Genomic DNA, 27,256 nt, shown 5'->3' with positions numbered 1-27,256 from the left:
AACCAGCTCCATCAAAACGATAGCTTATAACCTGGTATGCACACGTTGGGTGCAATACTTGGTCATACTTGCTGACTATGGTGACAGATACTCTCCAGGATGTAAAGCAAGAAGGTCCCTCCTGCAGAGACGTTAATGATGGAATTTGAGAAGACAGGCCCTAATCACAGCACAAGAGTACATACTCTGTGATTCCCCGGGGTTTGCTGTCATTAAGGAACCGGAGGCCGAAAGGCGGCACGGCAAGGCCGTCCTTGAGCACCGATCTCAGGGAAACGCTATTTAATCCATTTTGGCCTGGAAAGAATTTAAGAAGAATGAGAAGTTTGAATCAAAACTTGAGTAAGCCTGAAGCTATCCTGACATGTTTCTGAACTAAATTCCCTCCCGACACTTTTCTATTATTTCGGTTCTTGGATCATCATTCTTTGCACGCTGGGACCAACAATGCCTTTTATTGTAGCCTGCCCCATTTTCCTCTTGCACACAAAGGGAAAGCTCCCTCGGTGAATGCCAGAGGCAAATACTGCTTTCTCAAAAAGTTACATGGGAGAAGTATGCTTCGGCTTTTGTTTGCGTACTGTAATCTGCAGCCGCACTGAGAGCGGGCTGAGTAGTTCATAAATACGGCCTTTGGACTTTAAAGGTCAGCTATGCTTTTCATAATAAAAAACTTAGCGCAGAATCATCCTGGCAAACCCAAACATCAGTTTTAAGTGACTTTTCACAAATGACCCACCATGATAAACACTCCACCCATAAACTGCCACTCTGCAGTCTACAACAAGCAGTGCCAAAACAGGAAAAAGTGATGGAGATAAGAAGGTCTTAGAAAGGTCTAGGAAAATCTGTGAAGTTTTTCACATACTGTAGCTCGGTGAAGGAGTTCACAGAAATGCCTGACAGATGAATATGAGAATATGTAGACTTCTGAAACAGGAGGCCAGATTAGGAAAGAAGAAGTGACACGCGAAGGATCAGCTCATGAATGAGAACACTTGCGGTGAAACGACAAGGGCCAGTTGTAAATAAGAGAATAACATTGAAGACATAGAAAAGAAGCACAAGCTATTTTCCAAACATAATGAAAAATTCAAACTCTTTCAGGGGTTTAAGGGTATTTAAATGTAAATGAGCTGCCTTCACCCAATGCAGAATCAAGAGCTGCTTAGAAATTGTTGCATTATTTTCTGTTGAGTAATCATAACTTTTGAGCATCCAGTGTACTCTGACAAAGAGCTGTGAGCCTGGTGTCGGGATTGTCTCCTATTACACAGAGTGGATGTCTCTTCCAAATGATGTAGCACCTTTGCACCTGGGTTTTGCGTGCATCCATTTAGATGAGACCAGTTCCCTTACATACGTGCCTGAACCCCAGCGCTCACTGTGAACTTGTTATTATTATGAAAATAAGTTAGAAATATATAGAAAGAGTGGCAGGGGGTTGCTTCCGTAAGAGCGCCATGTTGTATTTTAAAATTTATGACTGGATTTGGAGCTGATGAAAGCCTACAGGTTGACAGACAGACAGCGAAGTCCACCAAACTCACAGGAGCAGTAGTGGGAATCAGCCGTCCCTGGGGCAGACAGCTGCCCACATCCCTGATGGCCTTGTCCCTTCCCGGCCAGCGCCAGCAAGGACACAGCTCAGTGCCAATTTTCATGGAGATGTTTGTGTCCTGGAGGGTCTCCATGGGATGGCAGGAGTGAGAGCAGGTAGGCAATGCTGAGCTGTGCAGAGCACTCCTGTACGACAGACTGAATCCTCACGTTTCTTCTAACCGCCCTCCTCCCACCCCATTTGTGCCAGTGGTCTCACCACCACTCCTTCCACTCAAGCACTCGGAGTCGGATAACTTTCGACTCCTCCATTTCCTTACCCCTTTCTGACCTCTCAAAATGTGTCTAGGCTGCAATATTCCTTTCTCTACAACTCTAGCAAGAAGTCCAGGCTGACCTGGTCATGACTGCAGTGCAGTGTCCCTTCTGCCACCCTGGCACTCGGGCACCGCACCCCGCTGGCTTATAATGTTGCTTTTGAAGTTACCTGACTCTGGGATCCCTCAAAACCGTAGCTCCTCATGCTTCTTCATTGGGTTTTGGCTTCTCAGAGCAAACCCAAAGCCAGTGGGAGCCTCCCCAGGTCCCTCTGGCTTCAGTATAAATGTTTTTACCATCTGCAGATCTACTCCTTGCTCCTCCTTTGAAAATCCAGCCCTGGTCTCATCAGACTTTAATACCACCTCTTATATACACATCACTGGTGCTCATTTCAGGCTCACACAGACTGATGTTGTCGTCTCTTTCTTCTGCACCACCTCTCCATAAGGAAATGTTTTGCTAATTCTGCTCAGCTTACTGAATCTTTTCTTTTAAATCCCTTCTCAAACGCACTCTCGCCGGCCTGCTCGCAATGCAAACAAAGTAATGCCCGGTTATTTGCATTAGCTTCTCAAGAAGTTATGTCACATTGTGATATAACTTAACCCTTCTCCCGGGCACTTGCAGGTAGGGCTGCCGAAGGAGCTGGCTGGGGGGACGGGACGGGTCCCTGCACACGTGGGAAGGCTGAGGAGGAACAAAACACGTCCCTCATGTGCCCTGCTTAGATAGTGGCCACCACAAGCCCCATCCAGAGCCAGTGACCAGACCTCAAGACTGCTGTCTGTGGCTCTAGGCCCCGCTCTCCATCCCCACTTCTGTCAGAAACACTTGGCTCTTGGTCTTGCTTAAATTTCATAGAATGGTTTAGGTTGGAAGGGACCTTGAAGATCATCGAGTTCCACCCCCCCTGCCATAGGCAGGGACACCTCCCACTAGACCAGGTTGCTCAAAGCCCCCATCCAGCCTGGCCTTGAACACTTCCAGGGATGGGACATGCACAACTTCCCTGGGCAACCTGGTCCAGTGTCTCACCACCTGCACGGTAAATAATTTCTTCCTAATATCTAATCTCAACCTGCCCTCTTCCAGTTTACAGCCATTCCCCCTCGTCCTATCACTGCATGCCCTAGTAAAAAGTCCTTCCCCAGCTCTCCTGTAGGCTTTGGATTATTAAACTCTCTGGTCAGGAAACCTGTGCCATCTTCAATAAGAGAATTTTCCTTAAAGCACCTAGCAAATTTCTGGGCACTGCCAATTCACCAAAAAGAAGGCCATTTCTATTTCCAAATGGTATGAAAATGAATGGATTTGGCAATATTTGTTTCTAGTATTTGATAAATGATTACTCGCACTGATTAGGAACGACACTATTCCTGTGCCCAGTCAGTCCTGCAGAGCGTGATGAGCAGTATGTATCATTTCAGCTCACCGACTCTTGGACCAACTGAAAAAGCCAAAGCTGGAAGCCTTCAAGCGAGCATGCGAAGATGGAAAACGAAACAAGCAATTACACACATCTTAAAATATTTGTGCTACTGGATTTCTGTTGCAGATTTCTAAATACTGAAATGCCTCACACCATACTGCTACCCTGTTTCTACATCCAAAAAGGCACCAGAGCTATTGTCACGGTTTCTACATTGGAGAGCTTGTTAAAGCTTGCTCTTGTAACCTCTGCAGGTTATGAAAAGGCCTATCCCTGGTGAAATATGATTTAATTTGTATTTAAAATCATTTTTGGAAACTAGACCTGGACTTGTTTTATGCAGAAGAATACAAAGGCTTACAGCTGACATTTGCCTAAGCTTCAAATTGTACTCTAGTGAGCTAAGATCTTATTTTAACTTGTTTATATAGATTTCTGTTGGTAAGTGGCTGTAATGTGTTATTTTATTTGCAGTTAATGTCTTGAAAAACAGAAGGTATCAAAGATAGCAATTACAGACCCTGTTTTCTCCTCTGGTATGGGAGCACCAGTGGGGAGCTGTGCTGGTGACACCTAAGTGTGCATATGAGACAAACTATCATGAAGATGGAAAATGGGGGAAGAAGTACCAGCGGTAGGAGCACGAGGCAGTGCAGGCAGAGTGCTCAGCCTCCACGCACGCCACACCATCGGGTAGCTCTGGCTATAGGACTGTAAGGTTTGTATTGCCTCAGTCACGAAGAACAAGACAGGCATCCCAACCAGAAAAAATAAAATGAGCTGAAAATGGATATCAACTAGATACAAAGACAATTTATAAAAGCGTGCTGTAAAGCCAAGCAGAGGGGTACTGATACCATTTAGAGACCCGATCTAGGCAATCCGACCCAGACTAGAAGCTCTTCTGAAAGCATAGGTGAGTCTATACTTTAACACCCAGAAGAAAAGCTCTGATTTAGAGGACCACCTAAGCACATATGCTTGTATCTTCAAGCAGGTTTTTTTCACTTGCAAAGCAAGGGTGATAGCCCAAGGATGCGTCGTTCCCCGCAGAGAACAACTGAGTTCAGGGAGAGCAGATCACTCTTCTGCCTCCAGCCTACACGGCCCAGTGCGCGCAGGGGCCAGGGTGTGAACAAGGGAGACTTTCCTCAGAAGAACTGAGAAGGAAGGTGAGGATAAACTAACGGGCAGAAGAAAACCCGCGGGAACAGGGTGGGTATGTTTCGGATGCCAGGAGGAGAAGCGGGTTGGGGATGGGTACCTCCGCAAGCGTTAATATCTCTGTGGGAATCTGACCTGAAACGCAGAGTTTGGAGCTAACTGCATTGCCCTAATGCATTTTCTGTGTGTCTGGGTCTAGGGAGGAAAGGACTCAAATCCAGTTCTGCAACAGAGCCAGGGACAGCCTGCCTACCCCTCCCAGGCAGTCACCTCACAGCCCAGCACACCCAGGTACAAGATGGAACTTGTTTTTAAAAGTCAGATGTCAAAAGGACACCTTCTTTTTTTTTTTTTTCCCCCAAAATGGAAAACTCCTTGTGCTGGAATCAAATAATTGAAAAGTTGCTGAAACAAGAGAGTAACAGTTAATCCTGCCCAAAGGGTAGATCTAAATTCTCCCTGGAAAGGCTACTGCATGTGGGATTATATATAGTGGTTAACCAAATATTCAAGGGACATTAGTAATTACCATAACATCCCACCACTTACTCTGTCAAATGCACAATTTATGCAACAAGCCCACAACTTCAAAAGGAATTTGTTTACATTAAAAATAGTTGGAAATACATTTCCAACCCACAGTTTTTTTCCCCAATGCCTTCCTGTCCCCACCTCGAAAAAAATGCCTGAAAGGCTTCTAGGTGTTTTGTGCAAACACCTTTCCCAGTGAATTTTCCCCCGGTGCCATTCGTTTCTAACGTGTGGCGTGCCAGGGCACACAGCTCCTTCATTTCCCCACTCTCCGGGCAGACGCGTGTCGGCCACCAGCGCGAGATGGCTGCTGCCCACGCCTGCCCACAGGTCCAGAGCCCTCCTGCCACCCCACGCGCCCACCTCAGGGGGTCCCCCATCAGCTTTCACCCTCAGGGCAGAGTGTCACAAAGACGGTGGCTGCACACAGATCAACCTTTACGCTGCAATTTCCTAAAATCTGAGATTTAGAAAAAATGCATCGCTGGAAGCGCAAATACACCGGGGAGCTGTAGACGGGTGTCAGAGCCCAATGGTTCCCACCGCGCTGCAGCACCAGCACCATGGGCGCCAGAGGTGAGGATGGGGGAGAGTTCACGCTCCCCTTCGCTGCTTTGCTCCGGTCTCGAAACAACCCGCAGCCCCTGCCCCAGGGAGCAGCCGGCTCTTCCACCCGCAGCCAGCAGCTGTCAACGGGAAACCTCCCAGCCGTCACGGTCCCAGGCCACGGCTGAGTCAGGACCCTAAAAATAAGAGCAGCCTGGTTCCAGCCCCCCTGCTCTTTGATGTCCCGGCCCTAACGCCGCGCTGACCCACTGCTTCTGGAGCGCTTTGCCAGCCGGGCCAGTGGCCTGCCCGGGCTTGTTGTAACCTGTAGCCCCATCATTTCAGTGACGTGGCAATTGGAGGCTTAGTCTTTAAATCCGATACATGTTTTGGTAACTCGCTTCTTACTTACCTATACTCTGGGAGCACTAAATGCTTTTAGAGACAAGGGATCAGGATGTGACCCAAATAACGCCATGTTTTTATAGCAGCGCTTCAGTTTCTGATAGGGTTTATTTAAGACTGTAGAATATTTATAGTTAAATGGAACTGAGCAACGGAATAAAAATAGACTTTCTACGTTAAGCTTATGCTATTGACTGACTCAGTAGTGGTAACCAAGAATGAAGTAGTGCTTGGTGATATAATTACACCTGATCAGTGTAGCTTAATAAACACGTTGAGCTGAACCGAACTGCTCTTCGGAGCTTGTGCTCACTGCCTTCACCCGGACTTTGAACGCGGTTCGCAACCCAGGGCAGGCACGGAGCTAGCTGCTCCTGGCAGGGTGGCAGGAGAGGACCTCAGCAGCACAGCAGGCAGCTCCTACACCCACGTGCAGCCTGTGTCTGTCCCCCTGCCCCGTCCCTGGGCACGCCGTCACCTGCAGAGCTCTCCTGGCCACCCCTCGTCCCGCTTCGTTTGGTCTCTGACCTCGATGGCTTTGCAGCTGAGCCTGCGTTGGCAGAGGCTCATTACGAAGCCTTACAAGGTTATTTAAAAAAAAAAAAAAAAAAAAAAAAAGATCTCGCAAAGATACGGGAACCAAAAGCCCCACTTTGTTCATATTTGTCTCCCCGTGGCTGTGTGCATGCCAGAGGGCTATCAGCTTGCTTCCTGGCTGAAATAGAAATTCAGTAATGCATACTTGGGGAGTTCTGTCACTGCAGTAATCATTTAATGGCGACAAATAAGCCAGGGAATAAAACAAACAGATGGAAAATGGTCATCCCCATCCCTGGACACCTGCTCTGGGATGCAGTCTGTAATGATCTATATACACTTCAGAGACAAAATTACTATACCACATGTTGGAGAGTATCTGTCCAGATCTGGGAATGAGTTACAGGAAAGACATAATGGGCACCAAAAATGGCATCAAATCAACAGTATAAAAAGTACCTAGTTGTAGTTTTGAAAATAACAGATTATCTCATTCACAAAAAAGCTCTTGAATTGGGAAACAAAACAAGGGTAAAAATATCGCCTAAAGAAAGCCAGTATGAGCCACGGCACTATTCACCCTCAGCATGAGTCACTGACACCATAAGCTTCCAGGGCTTTTTCAAACGTGGGTTACCAAACCCGATTTTGTTCAAAAGAGGCATTCCTCTGACTAGGAGCGAGGTGGAGCCTTCCATGCATTTCATTTCCAGGCTCAGGTGTTAAGGCATTTAAGCAGAAGTTAAGAATTTTAAAGATTTTTAAGGCTTCTGAAGCCCATATTGAATTTGGAAAACTTACATGCTCGATACTTCCAGAAGGCAAGGCAAACCTGATTCACAGTATCACAGTATCACAGTATGCTAGGGATTGGAAGGGACCTCAAAAGATCATCTAGTCCAATCCCCCTGTCGGAGCAGGAACACCTAGATGAGGTTGCACAGGAAGGCGTCCAGGCGAGTTTTGACTGTCTCCAGAGAAGGAGACTCCACAACCTCCCTGGGCAGCCTGTTCCAGTGCTCTGTCACCCTCACTGAGAAGAAGTTTCTTCTCAAATTTAAGTGGAACCTCTTGTGTTCCAGCTTGAATCCATTACCCCTTGTCCTATCATTGGTCGCTACTGAGAAGAGCCTGGCTCCATCCTCATGACATTCCCCCTTTATATATTTATAAACGCTAATAAGATCACCCCTCAGTCTCCTCTTCTCCAAACTAAAGAGACCCAGCTCCCTCAGTCTTTCCTCATAAGGGAGATGCTCCACTCCCTTAATCATCTTAGTTGCCCTACGCTGGACTCTCTCCAGCAGCTCTCTGTCCTGATTGTATGGCTGAACAAAATTTTAGGAGCATAACGCCACCGGCAAGCACCCCGGTCTGAGTATGGTTTACAGTAAAAAAGAAGAACCTTTGCAAGAAGCCCTCAGCAAAATCTGTTCCCTCAGCAAAATTAGCTTTATTAGATCTTTTTCAAGAAGACGTAGAGAAATGATGCAAAGAAAACATGCCTCTATTCAACAGCGCCATCCCAGCAGAAGTTTCCAGTCTCCATCCTTCTGCCAGAATGCATTTTCATGCCTGCGTTTTGAAAGTATCTCGAAATGAAGATAGCCAGAGTACTCTTACGTAACTATGACGTGGCCTCGTGCTATGAAGTCACTATCTGGTAAAATTTCAGCTGTTTCAGTACATAAGTATTTTAAGACTGGGATTGCTGGTCTTTATCGGTAGGAAGGACAGATTTAGGTTTCCACAAACCAAGCAGAAAGAATTTGCTTTCGCCGCTCTACCCCTCCCCTCTGGGTTTAAGGGGAAGCAGAGTAGGTCCTAAATATACGTTCATTCATTACCTCGTCTTTCTGAGTGCATATAAATATGTTAAAATAGCTCACTAGCTTCCCCCCTCAGAAAAAAAAGCCCGAGTACATGACATACTGTGACAGTCAACTTACTAAGACCTCAGTGCTTTTGCATGAACCCAACAGATATCGTTGCAGCTCTGGGCTTTGAACTGAATCTTCGATGTCCAACAATGTGTTTGGAAAACTTAACAATGGTAAGGAAACAAAAGCGGGTGTAAACATGGAAAGAAAATTGAAAGCAAAGGGGCCAAATTTTAGTTGCAATCACATAAAGTAAATGTGAGCACACAGAATATATATGAAAGCCTTATTGCATGCTTTAACATCAATTATAAACCATCATTCCAAAAATAACTTTCCCGGCAAAAAAACATATCCACAGGAGGAACAGAAGACTGTTATATAAAGGGAATCAGGGTCAAAAAAGAAGGTCCAAGAACAGTGATCTATTCACAAACCCTGAATTACTTCACCTCTTTCATGGAAAAATACAGGGCAAGCGCAGGCTTTCTCGCTTCATGTGGTTACAACTATAAATACATCTTCTGCTGACCTGCAGGTATTTACTGATGCCAGGCAGATTAAAGGGGAATTCTTGCCAGCCTTTTGCTCCTCTTTTTTTTGATAACAGGTACATGTCCACGGCCCTCAGCCACAGCATGGTTCAAAAATGACTTGGGGACTCTTACGAGTGCGAGTGGCTATTTTTACAATCCCCTTGTCTCGATCTGTGGGATTTTCCCCATTAGATAATTGCTATTTTAAGATTAACTTGCCAGCCAACACGAGCCAGAAAGATGAGATCCAAACTTTGCACTGTTTGTATCACCATCTTGAGTCAGTAATCGGTAATGCTGTAAAACAACTCACGTTGGTTATCCGAGGCACGTAGGCAACCTTCGGCCAAACTAGCCCCGTGAGTAGGCTACCTGGCCCGAACGGGAAAGCATTCCGCGTGTTTCAGATGCTGCCCGCTGCTATTTGGCAGGGAAAACTCATTAACCCTGTATCCAGATGCAGACAATATCCCTTCTAACCCACGGCCTCAGCCCCAGGGTCACCACGAGCTTGGCGGCGTACCACTTGCCGTACCTCTGCTTGCAAAGAGAGTGCCGCCAGATGACCGTCCCTGCTGCTGGCCATTACTCGAGCTTTGAGCAATGCAGATTGTGAAAGAGCTCAGTTATATGGGAAATAAATTGTTATTTTTCTTCCTGCACAGAAAGGAATGGATTCAGCGTGTGCCAGACTTGCCTCTTCTTTTTTTTTTTTTTTTTTTTGACAACTTGCAGCCCATTGTTTATCAAATGGCACCCTAAATCTTCTGCGTGGTATTTTCTTTGACTTAAATACCTTTCTTTAACTAACACAATATGTATGATGGCAAACAAACAAATAAATTTAAAAAGGCAGGACTTGTGTGGAAACAAAGTTTACCATTTCCCACACAGATTAGATGCTGATTTGCCTAATGAAATAAAACACTTCCGTATAATTCTGCTGCTCTGTACTCCAGATGAACTCAGAGCCTCATGCTGCATCTTTTCAGCGTGACAGCTGATTACAAACATGTCACAACCGCCTCAACTTCTTACCTTTTTTTTTTTGTTTTTGAGAGAGAGAGAAGGATGCTACATTTCCGTTTCCGTTTGGCTTCTGACTTTTTTTGTTTCCTCCAACTGTTCCAAAAAATACCTGTGTCACCCTCCCCACCGGGGAGTTTCAGGGCAAGCCGACGCGGCCGAGGCAGGCGACGGGCAGCCCTGGCCCATGCCAGGCTGATGCTCTACCGCACAGGTTCCTGTGCCATCGGCGGGCAGGGAACCTGCCAGCAGCTCCCTGGGCACGAGAGGGTTTTGGCCGGACCCCAGCGCACTCCAGGATGGCAACTCCCACGATTTGTTAATAGCCTGAATAATTTAGAGCAGTCTCAGCACTGCTCCAAATCACTCCGGGGCTGCCGTTGTTGTGGCTATCAGAACCCATCTCCTCGGTCCTCTCCGGTGAGGCTGTTTTAATTTTTTTTTGCCTTCAAACGGGGGAAGTAAACAAGAAATTCCATGTGCGGTTTGCGAGGGCGGCGGGAGAGCCCTGCGAGGGGCTGCCAGGGACAGGCAGCTACACAACGCCCTGCCGGCACCACCGCACCGCCGGTTCTGCGCATCCTTCTCCTCCCCCTCCACTCATCCCCATTTGCAAGAAAAAAAAAAAAAAAAATCACCCCCTAAAATCCCTACCTGTGAACTATCAGACTATCCCATGGGGTTTCAGATGGCTGCAGCCCTTCTCGGCTAACAGCTTTGCTGTGAAGGATTGATGCATCAAAGGGATCAAATATTTATGAGCATCATGGAATGACGCCAGGTGACTTGCAGAGGGCGCTGGGGCTGTTACACTCATTTAGAATTTTTAAATGGTACCTTCTTCTCCCAAAGACAATAGTCATGGTTTGTTTTAAAAAAAAATAACAAAAAAAAAAAACCAAACCACCTCAATATAACTTACAATTTTCTTTGGAGATTTTTTTCTTCAGGCAGCCAGGTGATCTGTACTTACAGAAGGTCTGCAGTGTTTTGCTTTGGTCTTTTTTTTAAAGCAAGCTACAGTTGTAAATAAGCCCTCTGATGACTAAAGTGGCACAGGATCAATGCGTAAAGCTTTTTCAGGCTGTTTATTAGAACATCTGAGAAAGCCTGGTTCACTTTTTCCTCTGCACAGGCAAGTTTCCTCTGCCTCTGTGTACAGCAACGGAGGAGAGAAAAACACTGGGAAGATGTTGGAAAATATGATAGTAAGACTGCAAACACTGACAGGTGGGCTCAGGGGAGGTAAATCTCTCCTTCAGCGCTTTGTTTGCAATGGATGAGATTTGATACGGAAGGATGCTTTCCCTTCCCATTTAAGAAGGAGCCTATTCACAGGGGCAGGAGGAAAGGACGCCGGGCGGGAGCGGCGAAGGATGGCGTTGGCATTTCACTCGCATTCCTCCCAGCTCTGTGGATCCACTCGAATCATCTTTCCTTGCCTGCCGCCCAAACCCTCCCGTCCCCGGGGAGCGCGGGGACCCCTGCGGAAGGCAGGGGTGCGCTGGCTCAGCCCTGGGAAGCGTACGGGTTCATCCTCAGGAGCAGCTCAAACACCCTTTCCAGATGTGACGTTTCCAGGCTGCAGCTGGCCACCGCGCTTCTTGGCTGCCCCTTGCAGCCGGGCAGAGCGCTCAAACCAGCGGCGCGGTGGCCAGGCGGAGAGGACGGCTCGGGCAGCACCAGGAAGGGCGTCGATGGCACCTCCCTGGCAATAACCTGCCTTTTGGGGGACGCTGTGTTTACGGTGGCCGGCAGCTCCCCGCCGGCCGAGCCAGGGCTGGACCCACAGCCTCGCCACGCTCACCCACGCTGCCGCCGCCGGCCGCCCAGGGCCACGGGCAAGATGAGTGGCGCAGTTTCTTACTAGGAACATTTGAAAACAATTTTCAGAGAAATGTATCATATTTGGAAAACTCTGTGTCACAAAGCTGTTGCATTTTGGGGCTGGGGGGGGGGGGAGGGGAGAAGGGAGGTGGAGGTGCAGCGTTACACAGGCAGGAGGAAAAGGTTGGCAGTGCTTCTGCCTCCACGGAATCTGAGCTGCCGTTAGCGTGTACCGAACAGTGGCTGCCCAGGCACTCGGGTAATTTCTCCCTAGTGATGCTCTTGAAGGGCTACTTCTTTTTTTTTTTTTCTTTCAAACCGTGTGTTGTGCCGCACAGCCTCCCCCAGGTGCCGCGTTACCACCTCCCAGCGCTCCCCTCGGGATAGGGTGACGGAGCGGCAGCAAACCCCCCGACGGGGACCCGGCCCCAGGAGGCAGCACCAAGGCCGGGCAGCGCTGCCGACCCTCTCTCTCCCTACCCAGCCCTGCCACCTCTGCTCCCGCTGCGAACCCGCACCCTCCCTCCGAAACCTCAACACCCCACACAATTTCTTAGCACCGCAAACAAGCTGCGAAGCTGCCAGCACGGGACGAGGAAAGGACATCCCTCCGGGCCCCCAGCCCCTCTGCTCTGCCGGACCAAGGCAGGGCAGAGCGCGTCCCTCGCCCGTGGTGGCAATGGCGGCAGCAAGAGCTCACCCCGTGGTGCTGGGAGGCATCGGGAGTGGATGTGGCCACGTCTCCATGCCCGGGCTGCACGGCCAAGCTAACCAGCTGGAGCGTGGAGGAACAAGGGCTGTTCAGTGGTTTTAAAAGGGGAAATTATTCTCCTGCCAGACCATCCCAGACTTCCAGCACTCCCCACACCATCTGACCATGGGCTACGTTTAAAACATGCTCTCTGGCTCATTCTCACCGGGGAGAGGATATGAATAACAAGCTGGTACGACCTTCTTCTAATGCCACATTTTACTGGTTAGTAAAATCTCTGGCAAAAACACGAAGATGATCCAGATGGATCTCAATGTGCCAGCAGACCAGACGCAGGTTGGACGCCTGTGTGACGATGGGCAGCTGGACATCACCTCCTCTAGCAGGGCCATGGTCTGCGGAGCACCTCGACCTTGGGGAGGTGGAAAGGCAGGGTGACTCAGGGAAGGCATCCGCCCAGTTTCCAGTAGCCCTTCGACCAAATCGAATGCTTGGAAGCTCTGGTGGAGCCATGAGCAAGTTGTGGGCAGTGGAACTAATGAGACCTCATTTCCTATGGATTTGTGTCTTGCGGTTGGACTTTCCGGTGTCTGAAGACCATACGAGCGCCAAGAAGGCACTTTCTGTGGTCAGGGTGTTCATGGCCTCTCCCTCTGTTTCCCCAACATAGATTCTTCCTCCAGCCTCTAACTGGAGCTCTGCTCAGGCTCTCTCAGGGCATCGGCAAGGTCTCCCGCCTCCCCCCGGCTGCTCGCCTTCCCGGGCTCTGCCTCCGGCTTAATCTCTTGGAAACAAATACCTTCTTTTCATGGTTGCCTGAAATTGATCCAACGGACTCAAAAATAGAGGGTGAACTAGCAGGCAAAAGTGACTAAAAAAAAAAAAAAAAGGGCATTTAATAAGAAAGCCAGCATAGCAACGTTACAAAAACATTATACTATAAGGCAGAGGCAGCCCACAGTCTCGAGTCTAAGCAGCCACAAACGAAAACTTTCGGGAGGCCCGGTGGCACTGGGCATGTACCACACACCTCCGGGAGCTAAAGACAGCGAGGGAGGGAGGGAAGGAAGGAGGGAGCCGTGGCAGGGGCTCCCAGTTACCTTCCCGGCCCCCCGGCGGTGTCCCCAGCAAGGCCAGCAGCGCAGTCCCTGCTCTCCCACCGCCTGCCGTGGGCATGAGCGTCAGAGCATCCCGATGGCCGCACAGCACTGCCACAGCCCACCCAGCCCAGCAACGGAGGGGTAAGTGGGAAAAAGCCAGTAAACTCCTCTGTTTGGTACAGGCAGCTGGGCAGGCACGCATCGCATTTCCCACAGTAAAAGTGGATCTATTTTGCATATGCGTTTACCCTCAATGAGACTAATTATGTAGCACGGGCAAGGAAACACCTCTGAACTTTGCTGACCTGCGTGTTCAGTGCCACAGACCGGCCGTTCCTGCGATAAACGCCCCTTCACACGAATCTTTTGCAAGAGCAGTAAGAGTAGATGCCTCTTCACGAAGATACAGGACAGAACAAATGGAACAAATCAAAGACGAAAACGAGAGGCTACCCAGCTTGATTTACAATGTTGGAGGTGTCACATGCCCCAAAACTATGTAAGTTTTTAAAAAGACCGCAAACGAAGGCAAGCACATTCTAGTGACCACAGAGCGCGCTGTCGCAGGCAGCAACAGGACCGCAGCGCAGCTTCGAGCATCACCATCACAGTGCCCGTTAAAGGAAACCAACGATTCTCCCTCCTGCTGTCGGTGGCTGCAATCGGGGTGAAGACCAACGGCGACGCAGTGTTCCTGCGTGCGCACCGGGCACGAGCCGGCAGCGAAGATGGCCATCAGCCTGCCGGGCTGAGGCAAGGGGGCTTGGTCACCCCGGAGAAGGGGAGGCTCTGGGGGGCCAAAGAGCAGCCCCCGGCACCTCCGGGGCGGTTATCCAGAAGGCAGCGCCAGGCTGCTCACGGTGGTGCGCACGGGAGAGACGCTGGGCATAAATGGGACTGAGAGCGATTCAGACTGGGTTCTGAATTCCAGCCTGAATTATCCAGTGATCTTATATTTTCCCTGTGCCTTGGCTTCCCACGTGCGAAAGGCGAAGACGCATATAGATAGCGTTTCCTGCTGACAGTAGTTTCATGAGAACACACGCACTAAGACTGTATGGCACCAGAGACCACAGAGGCTTAAAAATAAATACCTTTTTAAGACAATGAAGAATAAATACCCATCACATGAACAAGTGCAAAATTAGCTGGGAGCATGTTGTCTGTGGGACAGGAATGGACTTTGCTGTCAAGCTGGTTTGCGGCAGAGCTGCCCAGCCACAGGGTGCGATCCGACAGGAGGCGAGTGGGACAGCGGGACACAGCCCCGGTCTGTATTTACAGCTTAGTCCGTGCATCCCACACCTTCTCTCTTTGCATGATAATCTGCTTCTCAAAATATTTTCCTTCCTAAAACTAACATGAAAATGAGAGCAGAAGAAACCGAGCCTCAAACTGCTGTTTAAATAGCTCTGAGTTACTAAAAAGCAAAGAAAAAGAAAAAAAAAAAAAAAGGCAAGCCGAAGATGCTATCATCTGGAGTAGAAGAGAAGAGACTGACGGGCAGCAAGAGGCTTCCAGATATGCTGAGGGAGAGACGGCTCCCGTTCACAGCAACAGCAAAATGTCACTCAGCATCTGGATCAGGCCCCCTCTGCACTGGAAATCAGCTTTCAGACGAGGGCCGGCCACTCTTTTGTATTGACTTGTCTGTGCCACAGTGACACTGCTGCTAACACTTAATTTATTTTGTCCATTTAGGAGACATCTAGTTATCTCAATTATTTAACAATGTGTAAAATTACAAACATATTCAACTACAATATGTTCTTCTTGCGTAAACCTCTCCTCTTGGCCACATACATAATGAAAACCCTGTTGAGTCAGTAATAAAATCCAGAAAGCTTTCAAGTCTCAGAACTGAATGTTCAAATTTTGTGGCTCACTTCCTTTTCTAACCAGACAGCAGGGCTGCCAAGAGAATTTCTGGGCGTTCAGCCCCTTTTGATACACATATACATACACACACACACACACACAAATATATATAGCACTCCACCGGGGCTGGCAGAGAGCAAGCACTCATTGTTTTTAACGCAGTTATGAACAAATGCATTTTAAAAAGAAATCAGAATACTACTTGTTTTCATCTGACGGAACAGACAGCTCAGACCTGGACAGGGAAAACGATCAGCTCCAGCTCTGTCAATAAATAAATATTTGCATTTCACTCCAGCAGAGGAAAAATGCAGCACTGATTTTAGGAACCAACCTCAAAAATTCATGTGTGGAAATGCCACGGTTCTTTATGCAAACAGGCCAGTTGCACATGCAAATACCTGATTTGCATGAATAACGGCGCTATATACATGTACAGGTCGGGCATATGATCTAGCACACCGCATTTTTGGAGGCTAAGCCTCACTCCTGTGAAGAGCACAGCATCCTCATCCTGCACTGAAGCCAAATGGTAATGGGTGAACTGGGCCAATCACCACTGGGAAGACTTCAATAGCTACATACGAGAGCCTTAAGATTTCATTACACAGAACTCTTGTGATTCCTGCCCGAAAGACTAAATAGCTTCTAAATCTTTCGCACTATTTATAACAACAACCACCACCACAATTACATCTATTTCTTTTCAGAAGCACTGTCTGCTTTTGCATTTATACTGTAAGCAGCATATTAAAAAGGAGACCAAATAGATTTCACATATGTCAATGCAATACAAGAGCAGGCAGCAGCCACGTGAAGGGAAGGACAAACATTCAACGAGTTTCATATGGCATGGAAATACAAAGCGAAGTTCAAGTCTGAGAGTTTTCCCACACTTCAGCTAAGTACATTACCAACCGCCACCGAGGTACTCGCTGCCATCATACGGGAGCGGGATGATACAGGGCAGGATACAGCATCCCCCCCAACGCACACAGGTACTTCCACTGGTGTGGGAATGAAGAATAACTGGACGGTCTTAAATGTCCATGAGATAAATTGGCAAATGAATATCGGCTGAGGAATGAGACCCCGTGGCTCTTCACAGGACAGGCGGAGCGAGGTCAGCCTAACCTACCCCGGACTCTAAAACGGGAGATCTTTGCATCACTTTCATGATGAAATCTTTCCACTGTCAGTGGGCCATGAGTCAGAATAGGAGAGGGATGCTGTTTACTGAAGAGCTCTTGGAACTAGAGGGAGGAAAGGGGAAATACATAGGAGAGGCTAAGGATGGGTTCCAAAAACAAGATAAGAAAAATAAAACACGGACAAAATGTGGGAGTGACGATGGAGGTGGAGGCAGAAATACCAAAGCAAATGCAGAAGGCGACACACGTGCTAGAAGAACCTGGAGAGAAAGCTGAATGCAGGTAAAGAATAGCATAAGGAACAGCGGAAGGGTGCAAATGGGAACGAGAGAGATGAAAAGTGGGGCAGACAAAAGGCAGTGGGTTCCCAAGGTGTGTGCTCTTAACGCACCTGTCCCTTTTTTAAGGCAATGGATAGCCAAGGTGACCCTAATATCACCAGGACACCAATGACCCTATCAGGACAGCCAGCTTGCACTGGCAGAGGGAATAAAATAACGGTGTCTGAGCAGGGCGAATCGCGGCAGTGACTAAAATGACTGGGATGAAAGGGAAGACCCATCACCTCCCCCAAAATGCCATTCCTCCCCCTGCGAGGGGTCCGCTTGTGCATTGGAGCTGCTCTGCACGTGCTCTTGTCACTCGTAAGCACCCATAGTACTCTCACTCCTACCTCAGGTATCCGAATGCCTCCTAGTCCTTAGCACACCCCCCTGACATCCCCGGGAGCCAGGAAATAACGTTTATCTCCTCCCTACAGAGGGGCATTGAAGCACAGGGAGATGAATGACTTGTCCAAGACCACACTGGCCGGCTGTGGAAACTCGGAGCTTGAACCCAGCTCTCCCAAGTCCCAGGCCAGAACTGCAGCTGCTAATGAGAACCAAGAAAATTCAAAAAATGCAAATGAACCATCTTGAGAGTTTTATGAGTGAAACGCCTGCTGCAGGCATGAATGGAGGAAGTGCAGACTCCAACAGGCAAATTCTTTGCCACCCCATCTCCTGAGTCCCAGAAATCCTGTTGATCTGGGCTAATAAATTTCCCCGAGCCCTAGACGTTCTCTTGGCCCTCATCCCAAGCTCACATAAGAAGCTATTTCATAGGCAAGGTTCTTATTTACAGTTACTCAACTCCCATAATATTTTATCTGAGGTGGCATTTTTAACACTCCCCTCCCCAATACTGGATGAACTGTCTCTTTCTTTGCTTTATAGGTTTGTAACTAATCTAGTTAAAATCCCATAAATATTGGGAAGTTTCTGCGCTCCCCATTCGGGCGGGAGGCTGGCTGAGGAAAAAGTCCATTAGCGTTAAAATGATGGTGACATCCAGACTGAAGCTGACAATTCATTCATTTTTTTTTTTTAAGCCCACTGTCATCGTGCCAGCTGCCCTTCGGGAGCTGACTGTGCATCAGCCGCGTCGCCTCCTAAACGCGTGATGCTCGGGCGAGGGTATCCTGCCATAAAAACCCAGAGAGAGCCGCAAGTCCTCGCCAGGTCGCGCGGTGGGTTAATGTGCTGGTTTGCTCCCCCTGGGAGACCCCGGCTGGAGTCTTTGTTTTACTGCAGAGCTCTGTGCCACTCTTAACGGCAGAAAGGAGGTCATAAATGTGGGGGGACGGGGCGCCGGGGAGCAGCCAGGGCAGAGCAGGGTGCCTCAGGCCAGCGCCGCTGCTGGAATCAATGAATCTCAGTTTGGGTCGAAGATGGCTGGGTTTGCTTGAATCGCTGCTCACAACTAACGCACAGTAAAGAGGTGTGAGCGGGCCATATTGAAACGCCGGCTGTAGTTCAGCTTGCAAAGAAAGAGTTGCATTATTCTGCCACTTCTCCTGGACGTGCAATGGCCCCGAGTGCTGCTGTGGTTACACCAGCGCTCGGCGTAGGAGCCCCCTTCTCTCGGCACCCTCCTTTCGTGATGCTCCCAGGTACAGCGGGGCGGTCTATGCATGGTACTTGCCAGAAAAGGAGCTGAATTCAGGCAGGGAAGCTGCAGCCAGAGCTCGACGGCAAAGGCAGCCCAGCGCCCCTGTGCTGGAAGGCCCCAGTAAGGAGAGGTGCTGAGATGCTTTTGGCAGGATGGTGCTCTCCCTGTGCTAAGCAGGTACCCACGGGATGGCCCCGTCCCCTTGTGTCACCAGGATGGCAGGTCACCTGCAGTCAGGGAATGATGTCCTCTGCAGGTGAAGCTGGTGGGAAAGCAAAACAACCTCACCGGGACTCCGAGCTTTAGTCACACTGAGAGGACTATTAAATTTTGTATGTATATATGGCTATATTTAATCATAGAGCGCTTAGCCAGCCCCAATACAGACTTCTACTTCCTAACTTTACTTTTTTTTTTTTTTTCCAACAGAAAACTTTCCTGAGAAGTTAGTCAGTCCAAGAATCCCTTTTTAAAAGTTAATCTTTTTTTCTTCAAGAGTTCAAAAGCTGCCAGCTGTTTAATCAGATCATCGAAATAAACTCACTTCTCAGCCGAGGATAACTTCTGAGGAAATCTGAGAGAGGCAGATGCAGCCACCTGGGAGCTCTCCAGAAACTCAAGTGTCAGTTGTTTCAGTTAATTAATGTGTTTTAATTAATTAATGCCATTAATTTTGACCAGATAGATCAGTTTTAACCTCAGTGTAACTGAGATCAGAAGCTAGTGCTCAGATGAGACCCCAGCCAAGATCAAAGCTAACGTGTGAAAAATCTCCCTGACTGTGGAAGTGGATTTCCCACCGTCCCCGTCAGCATCTTGCAGGTGTGGGAGGTGTGTGCACCCTATCCCGCGGGGAGGGCTCTGCCCATTTTGCTTTCCCCACAGCATCTGGTCCCTCTCACCTTCTAGGAACACGCCCAACGACAGCATCCAGGCTCTCAGCCCTGGTCCTGAGCCCCATCTCCCAGTCCGTGGAGAACCACAGGCACCGCACGCTGGCCTGTGCCCCCACCCAGCCACGCTTCTCCCCCGCACGGGGTTTGCTGCCCCGCTCTGCTCACTCCTCCACTCTTCGCTTCACACCTGACCTTCATCAGGGCCATTTCAGCAACAACCCTCTTCTCCTGCACGAAGAGCTGCCACCTTCACCATCCTGTTCACCGGCTGCGCGAGCGAGGAAACGTTTCTTACCCCACATCCTCACCAACCACCATCGAGCCCTCTATTTTTGAAATACGCAAGGCCCAAAATGTAGAATTTGGGGGTTTACACCAGACAGTATTAATAGAAACATTCTCGGGATTTCCTCGCCCTCCCCCCCCTCCTCCCCCATCCCCCGTGTAAATGGAACACTCTTAATTTTTTTAAGCGTGCCCCTGTGGCGCTCGCAGGCCAAACACTGCCGCATTGTACCCGCCCGGGGAGCTCGCTATGAACACATCTGTCTAGCTGCTCTGTCAGGCCCACTGAGCTCTCTATAAACCAGGAAAAGTAAACCTGTACGTTAAATATTTACTGTTTTCAGCGTGTATAATCTAGAAGTGTTTTTAGCAGCGCAAGTAAGGCGCGCTTTCAAGCAATGATTTTTATTTCGACATGGCACTGTTCAACACTGCACGGGTACCTCCTGAAAAAGCCCACTCCTTGAAGGCAGAGGCTCTCCTCCCACAGCCGGTTACAAATGTTGTCGTGTTATCACACGCCGCTTACCTGAAAGACCCGTCCTATCTCCCATTCTCCTGCTCTGATCCCAAATTATCCCGTAAGTCTAAAAGTTGAGCTCACGGGGAGTTTCAGAAGCGGAGCCCAGGGTAGGCAGTAAGAGAGGACAGTAACAGATACGTAGTTGGTTGTGTACAAAAGGACACAGATGAGTGCCAAGAATTAAAAGAATAACAACTCAAAAGCAAACCTGGCTGAACGTAAATAGCCGCCAGCCAGCACTGATTTTCTTTTATGATTAGCATAACAGCTAGCTTTTAGCGCTTGCTCCACGCAAAAGAGCTTCTACTTTCATCTCCGCACTGACACTAGGAGTCATAACTTCCGTACAACAACAGGAAGAGAGACGTTAATGCCATCGTAAAAAAGTCTCCGCGCTGCAGTAGTTTGCTGATAGCCCCTGCTAACCTTTTACTTCCCGAGGACGTGGGTCCCTGGGAAACCAGGGGCCAGCAGACAGGCTTCCTGGCTGACTCAGAGTGATGTCCTTCTCCCTGCCGGGCTCCTGGCTGCTGGCTGGAGCCCACGCGAGGACCTTTTCGCAGAGCAGCCCGCCTGCTCTCGCCGACCGACTCCCTCCGGTTTTATTGTAGCCCCCAGCAGAGATAAGGTGAGGAAGAGATTCCATTCACATAGTTTCTTCTTCACTCCCTTCGAAAGATCACCCCAACCCGCTCCACAGCGCAAGACGCATCTTTCAGATTTGGATGCTACTCAAGCCTAGAGATGGTTTAGCACTTCTGCCTAATCGCAGGCACGTAAGACTGGGATGGGCAGCTATTTTGCACATTCTTGGATCGTAACTCCGTCTCCACAAACATTCTTAAAGCACATACACGATCTGTTGGCTGCCTGCAAGTCCTCCCTATCTGCAAGGATGACATCGTGTCTACTTATTTGTCTGCTGTTGATTTTTACACCACGCTATCACGGACTCGTAGCGAGGGGCACAAGCCAAGAGAATGGCGCGAGCAACTGATCTGCCGCAGCCGAGTGGCCCTGGAGGAGGTTGTGGCTGGCTTCCTTGCATCCGTTAGCTCACGGGTGCCCCAAAATAAGCACGCACAAAGGAAGAACACGGCTCGCTGCCACTGCAAGGTGCTCACGTCACGTTATTGGTAGGCAAAAGAGCCCAGATGGAACAGAATGGAAATAAACAGCAACGCAGCAAACACAACTAAGGTCTCACCGTGTTTTAATAAGCTTGTGTACGTAGCAGAGAATGAGTAATGATTCTGGACAAAGCCAACAGGCACCTCAGGGGATTCTGAAATGAATCCTGTGACACTTCCAGCAGCTAGCCTGGAAAGCGCAGTAAGTGACAGAATTCCCTGTGTGGCACAGCACGTCCAGCATCCTGCCAGATCAGGCCTCCCCTTCTATTCGCACGCAAAGAAAAAAATATATTAATCAATAACCTTTTTTTTTTCGGTCAAGAAAATAGCTACAAAAATGTGTTCTTAAAACCAAAGGCTAGGCAAGTCTTTTGAATGTCCATGTATCAGCGACAAGAAACAGTTCCACCAGGCCACGAACAGCAGGGAGGGGGGAGGGAAGAAGGGAGGGAGGGAGGGAAGGAGGGAGGGGGGAAGAGCATCAGAAGGAAGGTAGAGGGTTCCCCTATCTTTGACACAGACTAACCTCAAGGAAACATAGCTGTGATTATTAACTACAATGAAACAAAACACATTTGGGAAAAGAAGAGTTCGCTATGTATTTCAAACGTAGAAAAAGAAACCAAACAAGTAAACCCGAACATACCAAAGAGAGCATATTCTGGGGCACGCAGTCCCACAACACAGACAAAACCAGAAGGCGGTTGTCTCCGAGGTGCAGTCAAGCTGTAGACTGAGGCAGACAGCAGCTGACAACCATTAAGGGCCACAGCCTGGACGTGTGCTTTGATCAAGGATTTCTCGGGCAGGGCCCGACTGATTGCAGTCAGGTTCAGCTAGCTCCAGTAACTCCTTGCGATCATGAGCAATTTTCTTTTGAGCTCGCTCATTTCATCTTAACAGATGCCAGTTCGCGTGCATTGCTCCACTGGGAAATGCTGCACTCTGAGGACCAAAATTTCAAGTTAAGAAGAAGTTTCCACTGAGGTAATGTGGGATGATTAACTCTCTGGGGTGGGATCTCTGTCCAGGACCTTCATCTCAGCTGATGCTGGGAAAGAACCTGTGTATGCTCCTGAGGCCTCAGCCTCCTTCACGAAACTCACGAGACACAGCTGTGAAATTTTTTTTCTACAATATATCAAGAGATTTCAGGCTATAGTGCTATCATTTGCAAGCTACATCACCCCATGGGATGAAAACGATGGACATAACTAAGAAATCCATGTGCAGCCGGGTGCTAGCTAGGACCACCCGATTGATTTATTTATTATTTTTTTTGTGGCATGGAGAGCCAAAGCCTGTAACAGTCTTTTCACTGCAAACTTCAGCTATAGGGATGTGCCTGATGCAAACTGCATCTTCTGAATGCAGCCTAGTGTTGAGGTACACACGCATGGGGGTAGGTGAATGTATATTAATCCACCGGTCTCGCTGAGGAAATAGTAGCGGCTGGTACTAAAGTAAAGTTAATGCTGGATCCTTGAATGACAGTGACAAAGGTATTTTGAGTCTCTGACTGGGCAGGAGGAGCTAAGCCGGAGCTGGCTGTAACTGCTTTGCATTTCTGCATCCAGCCTGGGGAGAGAAAGCCGTGCGGTACGTACCGCCGGTCGGCGGTTCAGCAGGAACACGCTCACCATCAGCAGGGATGCTTCTTACCTCTGCTACGCCGCTGCTACGCCCCTTATACCTGTGTGAGGTGTAGCTGGATAGCCGCGCAGTTCGCGCACTGAAGCAGCGACGAGGACAACTGAGTACCACATCAAATTTCCCTTCTCCGTTTCCCTGCAGAGTCAGGGGGCTCACAAGTCCCCCTTCCACTTTCACACAACAGGAACCTCTGCGACACCTTGACAGCAGCCAGAGAAAAAGACGGTCCACCTACAAAGCAAAGCGCCTCTCAGTGCACAAGTATTGCGAAGCAAAAAAACCCCAAATATTACAAACTACAGGCAAGGTACGGACTATATAAAAACTGACAGGCATGAGCACAGCTGAAGGGAGGGTAGTAGGGAAGAGGAAGAAAACAAATAGGAAATGCCATCTGCAAAGAATTCAGCATAAACTCTGAGCAAATCAAAGCAAGTTAAAAAAAAAATAAATCTGAACCCACTTGAATTTTAGCTGCTGAAGCCTTCTGGCTACGCGGCGGCTCTGCCTGCGCGTCGCTATGCCTAATTTGCCCCCCTGGATTTGCACCTCCTGTGAGTGACTGAGAGGAGCCATTGACTCCGGGAGGACTGATTTAGTGCGGCAGGAACCGGCGGCCTGGCAGGGGCTGCGGGAGAGGCCCAGGCCAAGGTAGGTAAACATGAGAAGAGGAAAGGCCACGGGGAAAAAGACTGGAACAGGGAAAAGGAGAAGAAAGAGGTGGAAAGAGACGGAAGAAACGCGTGGCAAAGGATGGGCAGAGGAAAAAGAGAATGAGAAAGAGGAAAATAAACACAGCACAAAAAAGGGCTGGACGGTGGGTTTAGTAAGATCTTTCCCCAGAATCCACATGGCTGTAAACCTCTGGTGTGCTCTGGTTCGGTGCTGAATACTTACTGTCAGTGGGAACACCAGCACCCGCAGGAGCCCCCGTCCCACATAGGGCTTCCCGCCGCCGGGCGGTCCCCTATGCATGGCCACGAAAAACTGACTCTGGGTGGAGGGAAGATAAACCATTTGGTTTTGGTTGTTTTTTTTTTTCTTGACTTGTTTCACTGGAAAGTCCTTTCCCTGGAGAGACACAGGCCTGTGAAAACAACAGGATATACTCAGTAAATCTGTAATACCTGCTGCGTCAGCCAACTCTTTCAAATTCCTGCTTTGCACCGGTGAAGCTCCCGACGGGCTTTACCTGACACACAGCGACTGCCTACGGCACAAAAAGTGAGGAGGTAGTAAAATACTCTTCATTGATGTGAAGCCGGGAGTATTTCCCAATTCACTTAGGACGACAAAGGTCTGGAACAGCCCGTTACACTGAAGAAAATCTAAAAAAGGAAGATATTCCAAACTTTTTCCTGTTTCCTAACATACATCTAGGAGATGCAGGCACAGCCTGGAAGGTAAACGCTGGGTCACGGTTTGTGACAGGGAAACGTGTGCAGGGAAAGCCTATGAAAGGGTCACAGTCTACCCTGAACTCCAGAGAAACTCAAACCCATCTCAAGTGTTGTCAAACTACTTGAAATTCAGGACAGGTTTGTTAAAAGGTGCTTCAGAGCTTTCGAAGTGACCTTTTTTTGAGCAAATGTAGGTTCAGTTACAGTTTCCCATCAAAGTTGTGTGAATGTGCGGTAAGAAACGAAACCAAGTGAGAAAAGGCGCTATTCATTGACTTTTCCTGTGGCATTTGCTGAATGTTGTGAAAGTCATAGATCAAAGCAAAACGCTTGGTGCGTGTCCTTAAATTAGATGTAATTAAATAAACAAGTGTTTGCATAAATCCCTGAAAAGCAAAACTGGCCAGTTTAACCATGCATTGGTATGCCAGCTCCTTCTGCTTTTTAAACATTTTTGAAAAATTTTCAAAATTGTCATTAATCAAGGTGTGTTGAATTACAGACTCATTCCTCCTCATCATACTACTGCTGTGTAAAGAGTCATCCTGGGAAAAAAGTACCAGTCAGGTTCTCCGTCGTAAAACCACCATTAAGAGTTCTAAAACTAAAGTACTGCAGAAAAGAACCCCATAAAGAACCTACAAAAGCAAGGGAGGCCCTGCGGACTGGATAGCTCGGAGCCTGGAAACAGGACTGACCCTCGCTCCTCCTCGTCACCAGCTGGGGCTCAGCCAAATCAGTAGGGATGGAAAGTCGTTACTACCATTATTGGCAACCATCTAAGTTCGCCGGTGGTCTCTGTCCAATTCTTAATGGACACATAAAGTACCTCCTGTCATCAGAAATGGCACTAAATGGTATATATTGGCTGTCTCGGGAGATAGCTGCATATAACTAAAGACTGAATTTCCCTTTCAGCTATTGTCCTTTCTGGTCAAATTTCGAGTCATACGGGTGTTGAAGAAAACCACAGCTGCCTTTCGTAGAACAACTTCTGGGCAAAGAGAGCCTGGAGCTTTCATCCCATCACCTTTCCCGAATTACAAAACCACCCCAAAGTAAAACATCAAATTTACCTGAATGAAAAGAAAAACACAAAGAGAATAAACTGTGGGCGAAAAAAAAAAACAAACCCACAACGGGAACCCTCCATCAGGCCTGGCCTGGGCACGGGCCTGGCCGCCGCCAGGAGGAGGGATGGCAATGCGAGCATTGGACATTTGGACACGAGCCCTTCTGCCCAGCACGGCCACCACCGCGGGGACATCCCTGGAGGAGGAGGAGGGGGCCGGGCTCCGCAGCCGGGCCGGGAGCGGCACCGGTGTCCCCCTCCGACGGGGACACCCATCGCACTGCCCCACCTCGGTCCCCGGGGTGACGGCATCCCCCTGCGGGGAGAGGCTGCACCGTCGCGTTCCATCCCATCCCGTCCCATCCCATCCCATCCTATCCCATCCCGTCCCATCCCATCCCGTCCCGTCGCGGGTGCCGGTCCCGCTCCCCCCGCGGCGCTGCGCGGCGGTCCCCGCTGCGGGGCGGCCCCAGCGGGTCCGTCTCCATCAGCCGGAACGGCTGAGCGCAAGATGCGCGCTGGAGGAGTAAAACAACCCGGCGTATGTTTTTTTGGAGAGTCCGCCGTGAGGCTTCAGGCTGCCGCCGCCGCCGCCGCCCGGCTCGGCCGAGGACAGGGGCCCTATTGTGCGCGCCCCTTCTGCTGTCGCCTCCCTGGCAGCCCGCGTCCCCCCGCCGCACTCCTCCGGCCAAAGCCACCTCCAGGAGCAGCGCTCCCAAGACAACAACAAACCCCCTTTTCTGCGGCTCCGGCGAGGTCCAACAAGGCGGCCTTATTATTCCTGCTGGTCTTAAACCCCCCCCAAACCAGCCACCCCGCGGGCGGGCGGGCGGGCGCGTCCCCTGCGCGGTGGGGGCAGCACCGGCAGCGGCACTTACCCGCAGCCATGTGCGCGGTCCCCGCGAAACGGTGCCGTCCCCCTTCGGCCGTGGTGGTGGCACCGGGCAGGCGACGAGACGTCCGGGCTTGGCTCCTCCGGGCTGCGGGGCTGCCGCCGCCGCCGCCTCCCCCCCGTCCCCGACAGCCGCCCTCGTCGAGCGGCGCAAGACGGACGCTCAGTGTCTGCAAACGCGAGGCGGACAGGTTAATCGCATCCCCCTCCTCTTCGCATCCCCTCCCGCCCTCCACACTGTCTTCCTCGCCCCCCTCCCTGCCCCCTCCCCTCCGCTTTTCAGGGGCTTTGGAGGGGGTTTTGGCAAAGTTTCGCATCTCCTCTGAATCTGCTCCGCCACCTTCCAGCCTTGAAGGCGACAAAAAAAAAACCAAAAAAACCCAACACCAAAAACCGCCTAAAAACCCCACCAAACTAACCTCCCCCCCCCCCAAAAAAAAACAACCCAAACAACCCCCAAAGTTGTGTTAGGAACAATAATCTCATTTGCAAAGAAAAAATCCCTGGAATGGGGACTTATTGGAACGCCGTTGGGTAGCAGCCTCCACTGCTGGGCTTTTTTCAATAAAGGAGCAAAGCGCAGGATAACGCCAGTTGGCTCCTCCAGCCCCATTCTCCTAAATCATGATAGACAGATTGCGTGAAAAACAGGAATTCCAAAGAATTTCCTGCCCTGGGAACAGAAGTTAAGGCTATATTTAACAACATCTGAAGCTGTCAAGAATGCTTTGTGGTTGGATAACAGAGCAGAAAAATGTGAAAAATGCAGGCTACTGCTATACCAAATATGGCAATATTGTTACGTCTGGTGGCTGAACCCCCATCTGGAAATACTTACGGCCATGAAAAGACAAGACGCCACAACAG

General features: G+C 49.4%; 1 protein-coding gene across 1 annotated transcript; it reads right to left on the bottom strand.

The window, feature by feature from the left end:
* Positions 1 to 229: 229 nt before the first annotated feature.
* LOC309672527 (uncharacterized protein) lies at positions 230 to 26,706 on the bottom strand (the record flags this gene model as incomplete). Its single annotated transcript, XM_082484055.1, has 5 exons — positions 230 to 297; positions 23,035 to 23,256; positions 23,923 to 24,112; positions 24,218 to 24,353; positions 26,376 to 26,706. 5 exons carry the CDS (start codon positions 26,704 to 26,706, stop codon positions 283 to 285), a joined length of 894 nt encoding a protein of 297 aa, XP_082340181.1. The 3' UTR covers positions 230 to 282.
* Between the last annotated feature and the right edge of the window lie 550 nt (positions 26,707 to 27,256).

Source organism: Vanellus vanellus, assembly GCF_965231255.1.
Source record: "Vanellus vanellus genome assembly, chromosome: 5".
NCBI classification, from domain to species: domain Eukaryota; kingdom Metazoa; phylum Chordata; class Aves; order Charadriiformes; family Charadriidae; genus Vanellus; species Vanellus vanellus.
The sequence above is the reverse complement of the archived record's forward strand: the minus strand, read 5'-3'. Positions and strand labels throughout refer to the sequence as shown.